This window comes from Kryptolebias marmoratus, linkage group LG4, assembly GCF_001649575.2.
Source record: "Kryptolebias marmoratus isolate JLee-2015 linkage group LG4, ASM164957v2, whole genome shotgun sequence".
Lineage (NCBI taxonomy): Eukaryota > Metazoa > Chordata > Actinopteri > Cyprinodontiformes > Rivulidae > Kryptolebias > Kryptolebias marmoratus.
The window spans coordinates 16,095,039-16,100,272 of NC_051433.1; the positions used below are offsets into that span (position 1 = coordinate 16,095,039).

Genomic DNA, 5,234 nt, shown 5'->3' on the forward strand with positions numbered 1-5,234 from the left:
CTAATGAAGTTTATTTGCACAGACAATTTCTTTCATTAATTGTGCCAGAAACACACATCATCGAAAAGCTCATTCTGCAAAAGTTTATTTAAATAATCACATTTCCACTATCAGCATTTCCTGTCTGTTAAATGTTCATTAATTAATCCACATCTTTGTTTAAAAGGTTGCTTGAACAAGAAGAGGGCAGCAAAGCGTCTAAAACAAAAGCCGACAGATTAGGTTAAATCTTATTCTGTCTTTTAAGGTGTGTTGGCCAAAGGGCAGTGTCAGCATGTTTGTTAGTAATCATACCTACAGTCTGACATACAGTACTAAAATCCTGGATTTACCTATTTATTGTCTGCATTTTAATTATCTGCCATATAGATTTCCACAGGATTGCACTGTAAATCAAGGCCTCGAGTGGTACAGTAATAAAGGAGTTCTGAACAGCTCTACGGACAAAGACGGGTGTTTAGCAAAAGTTCAGTGGCTTATATAGCACCAAAGTCACACTGTCTAAAAGGATTTATCCAACATTGCACCTTTGCAGAGGAACACGTCGCTAGACAATGACACACATAACTAATGGGAATGAGAACTAGATGCGCCAGAATTGTTTTTATTTTTATTTTTTATCCATCTTATTTCCTATCATGGCACATTATCTAATTTCACAGTTTTCGTCTACTCGTCCTTGGTGGTTTTACCCGAGTCACTCTCCTTCTCCCTCCTGGACTCCTTCACAACCTGATGAAAAAAGCAAAACAGACGTTTGTATAAAAAAGTTGATTTTTAAACATTATTATGGGAATGTTGACAAAGTTATATTGTGTAAAATCCTTGTACTTCTCCATCTCTGGTCTCCACTGTCTTTATTACCACAGTCTTCTTGCTCTGAGGGTCCGGAGTCTTTTCATAGTCTGTTAAATTTCAAAATAAACCACAGCTGAAAAATTTACCTTCAAATTCATAGATTGAGAGAAAACATTTACAGGGGTTTGGTACTTTCTTTACGATTATAGTTGTTATTTTTCACTAACAGTTTTTTTTTTATTAGTTTTAATTTGTATTAAGTGCCTTTGTGTCTTTTTGCATTGGTATTTTTACTTTGATCAACACCTTCACTGTTGCGACAATGTGAGTTTCCCTGCTGAGGGATGAATAAATGTTATATTTTATTCTATTTTGTTCTAGTCTCTTCACAGAACCACAATTTAAAGGATCTGAACTAAACTATCTCTAGTAATAACTAGATTAGTTCTCCTTCTGCCACTGGCATAAAACTTTCTGATTTAACAATCTGCCTAAAGAGGAACCACTGCTTTGGAAGAAAATAATTCTTACATAAAGACTGAAAGCATAAAGTAAAGAAGATAAAATGATAGCGAGTTTCCTAACTGAGACAAAACATTGCTAAGAAACTAAAAACTGCTGCTGAAATAAAGGTTGGTCAAAGAAGAGAAAATACCTCCATAAAACAACTGGTACCCCTGTTTATTTGTGTCAAAGACACAAATAAACCTTTTGACTTTTAATTTAAATTTGTTTCTGTGAAATAAAATGATATATCTTACCTCTCTCACCAAGGTGGTTGCTCATGCCAACATTAAAGATGGGAACAGAGATCCTATGTGAAAAAATATATATAATGAAACATGGTTTGCCCTAAAACTGAACTTGCACAGCTCTGCAGTTTGGTTCAGAAAGAGACAACAGAAAAACAACAACAACAAAAAAGTGTTCCTAACTGTAAAAACTGGAATTAATCCAACGTTTGCCCCCACCTGCTCTCCTCGCCCTCCAGCAGTTTACGGTAAGTGGCGATCTCAATGTCCAGAGCCATCTTGACGTTGAGGAGGTCCTGGTACTCCCGAAGGTGGCGAGCCATCTCCTCCTTCAGGTGGCGAATCTCGTCCTCAAGTCTGCCTACGTTGTCCTGATAATTGACAATCTCGTTGCCAAACTGGTCCTCCATTTCACGCATCTGCCTCAGCAGAGCTTCATTCTGAGAAAAGAAAAAAAAAAAACAGACGGCAGCAAAACTGATTAAACATAATTAAAAGTGTATAATGTACTTATGTAGATTACCACAGGTGGTATTTGCTCTTACGGTGTTCTTCATTGCATCAATTTCACAGTTGAGAGACTGAATCTGCCTCCTGGACTCATTGGCGTCCTGCTTGGCCTGCCGCAGGGCGTCGGTGTTGCGCTTTGCAGACTCAGTCAAATCAGCAAACTGCAGGAGCAAAACAAAAGAGCACAAAAGTGAACAAATGAATGCTTCCCCATGTGCTTGTGTGTGCCTGCTCCGTCCACACACCTTGGACTTGTACCAGTCCTCAGATTCCTGCATGTTCTTCAAGGCAATGGTCTCGTACTGAGCTCTGATGTCCCTCAGAGCTCCGGTCAGGTCTGGCCTGGAGCTGCTGTCCACCTCCATTTTCAGCTGATGGGTCTGGACGCTCACTTGTACGTCTTGGATTTCCTGATAATATGAGCGTTTGCAAACAAATGGAAGCACATACAGAAGGTAAGATCCACTTTTTTAATGTCTATAAGATTAAAAATCTATTAGGAATCTATTGTGAAGAAGTGCAGAGGCAGTATCACTTACTTCATCATGGAGTTTCTTGAGGAATTCAATCTCGTCCATTAGGGATTCAATCTTCCTCTCCAGCTCCAAACGGGACAATGTAGCATCATCCACATCCTGGTTGGTTTATAAGACACAAAGAAAGCCTCAAACTAAAGCCTATTGCAAAAACTCCACTATTAAGCATTTGATTTGTAATTATTTTTAGTTTTATTAAATATTCACAGCATTAGAAAGTCAATATATCTAGAAATCTGCCCAGTCATATTATTATGACACTGTGGGCTGCAGATATAACAAAGCTAATCAGTTAGATCTGTTATCTGAGACCACAGACGCTGCCATCAGTGTGATAATAATTATCCATGACCTCAGTGTTTACCTTACGGAAGGCAACCAGGTTACTTTCAGCATCCGCCCTCTTCTGGGCTTCTTCATCCAACCTGAGAGCAGGACAATATATTATACAAACTCCTGTAAAGCACCAAGAATCTGAAGTTCAGTTTAGTTAATATGTAATGTTGTTTTTATTTGCTGAGCAGGATATCCCTTACTGTCAAAGGCATCAGCTGGGAAAAAGCTTTCTGGATCAATCTGTTAATTCCCTGTCCCATTAAAGGGTCTTTGGGGGTGTTCACATTCAGGTTTGCAGCTGCTCCTTTCATCTAAATGTGGCATGGCTGCACTTCGCTAAGGTCATCTGCACAAACCCAATTAGATTATGTACAGACACTTCCTCTTTTCTACAGTCCTAAAAAGATTAACGTAACATTTCCAAGGTGGTGCTATTCTTGGACCGTCGAGCGAAAATGAGCAAAGACAGTGAAATGAAAAGGGTCTGTTTCATTCATTTCCAACCTTGACTTCTTGTTAAAAGGTTAATGCTGCAATTTATTGCCATCATAAGACATTAAAAATAACCTGTGATGAACTATTCTTAAGTTTTCTCATCCTCTGCTCTCATTTTCTGATTGATCACTTGTGTGTGAGGATGTGGAACTTCATCTATTCGGTCAGACAGCGGTCCTGCCCAGGATGGACATAAAGTATTAGTATGTCCTCCGTCCTCATCTTTAATTCATGCTGTGTTACGCCGGGCCCCATTGTCCTAATGGGCTCTCTGGCACCATCCCATCAGTAGAGAGGGACATTGAAACACACCTAATGGAGTTATTGAGTCACATTGATTTTTTTTTCTTTTTTCCTGATACCCAACCCCTTTCACTCCGGTCCCATTTCCTCTCCTCTCCCCTTTTTCTCCCTGCTTCTCAGCCAGCCCCACCCAATGTCCTGTCCCTCCACCCTAACACCTCTCTCAGCTCATCTCTCATGAATCCTTCTGTTTTTGTTTTGTAAAAGTCTGTAAAGTTGTGGTACTTAAAAAGCCCTTTTGCTTACAGACACTTTTTTTTTCTCGGCTTGACTGAATTAGGCTTTAAATAATATGTCACAGTTGGCTGTTTTGTACTGAAACTATCGGTTTCTCAGTTTCTTTTCTTTACCTCATTAAACATTTAATAAGCATGTGTATTTTAATCATGCATGACAGCGGTGTGCACACTTGATGCAGCTCAGCATCACAATCTTGTGCCACGCCCAAAACCATCACTGGAGTCTAGTTTCTTCAACCTTAACTGTGATCAGAGGGCCATCCGTCATCTTTTCTGGCCACTTTGATACTGACCTTTGCTTGAGAAGAGCCAGGTCCTCAGCCAGGTTGTCCCTCTCCAGCTGGTACTGGTCTCTCTCTTTGCCGATTGCGTCCATCTGACTCCTCAGCTCCTTCAGCTCCTCCTGGAAGAGCTCTGAGGCCCGGTTGGGCTGGCCGTGCTGGTACTGGCCCTTGTACTGGTTCAGCTCCTGCAGCAGAGCACCGTTCTGCTGCTCCAGGTAGCGCACCTTCTCGATGTAGCTGGCGAAGCGGTCATTGAGGTCCTGCAGCTCGGCCTTCTCATTGCTGCGGGTGGCGAGGAACTCCTGGTTGACGGCTTCAGCCAAGGTGAAGTCCACCTTGTCGTAGGAGAGTCGAGGAGGCTGGGGACTGGGACGGGAACGCTGTTGGTGGAAGGTGGAGGGGCGGGACATCACCCCAGGTGAGGCCGAACGCATGTAACGGCCTCCAGGAATGGGAACCCGGGAGGACACGGGGGTGTAGGAGGACAGGGTGATGGGGTGTGGGCTTCCAAAAGTGCGCCTGTAGGAGGTGGAGGTATGCATTGAAGAATGGCTCATGGTTGTTCTTGTTCTGTTGTCTGTGGCTGATGAAAGGTGGAGAGCTGGAGGCTTTGAAATGCTCCTGGAGCAACAGGACATCAGACTGAGGAGTGCGGAGAGCTTTTATACGCTCAGGCCCTCTGAGCATCACACCTCCCCCTCCCTCATCTCTCCTCACTCCACCCTTTCTTTCTCTTCCGTTCATCACCACACAGGCTTTGGCCACTCCCTGCCCCTCACTGCCTTTTTCTGCACTTTCACCAGCTTGATCTCCAGCCAGCGTTTTAACCAGAAAGCTTGGCAGGAAGCCAGACCGGCCGTCCTCTTACTGCCTCGATAACTAAAGCTATGAGCATGTCCTCCCCTTTCCATCACTCATTAATAATGTCTTCACAGCCACTTTGCAAAGCAATAAATCAAGTCTTAATTGTTTTCCATATTA

The 5,234-nt window shown here is 42.4% G+C and overlaps 1 protein-coding gene across 1 annotated transcript; it reads right to left on the reverse strand.

The window, feature by feature from the left end:
* On the reverse strand, positions 1–4,910 carry prph (peripherin). The gene is made up of 9 exons (XM_017415976.2): positions 4,263–4,910; positions 2,961–3,021; positions 2,600–2,695; positions 2,306–2,470; positions 2,096–2,221; positions 1,770–1,990; positions 1,560–1,612; positions 832–905; positions 1–732 (listed from the first exon to the last, which is right to left on the reverse strand). The coding sequence occupies exons 1-9, from the start codon at positions 4,889–4,891 to the stop codon at positions 670–672; spliced, it is 1,488 nt and encodes a 495-aa protein (XP_017271465.1). The 5' UTR covers positions 4,892–4,910; the 3' UTR covers positions 1–669.
* Between the last annotated feature and the right edge of the window lie 324 nt (positions 4,911–5,234).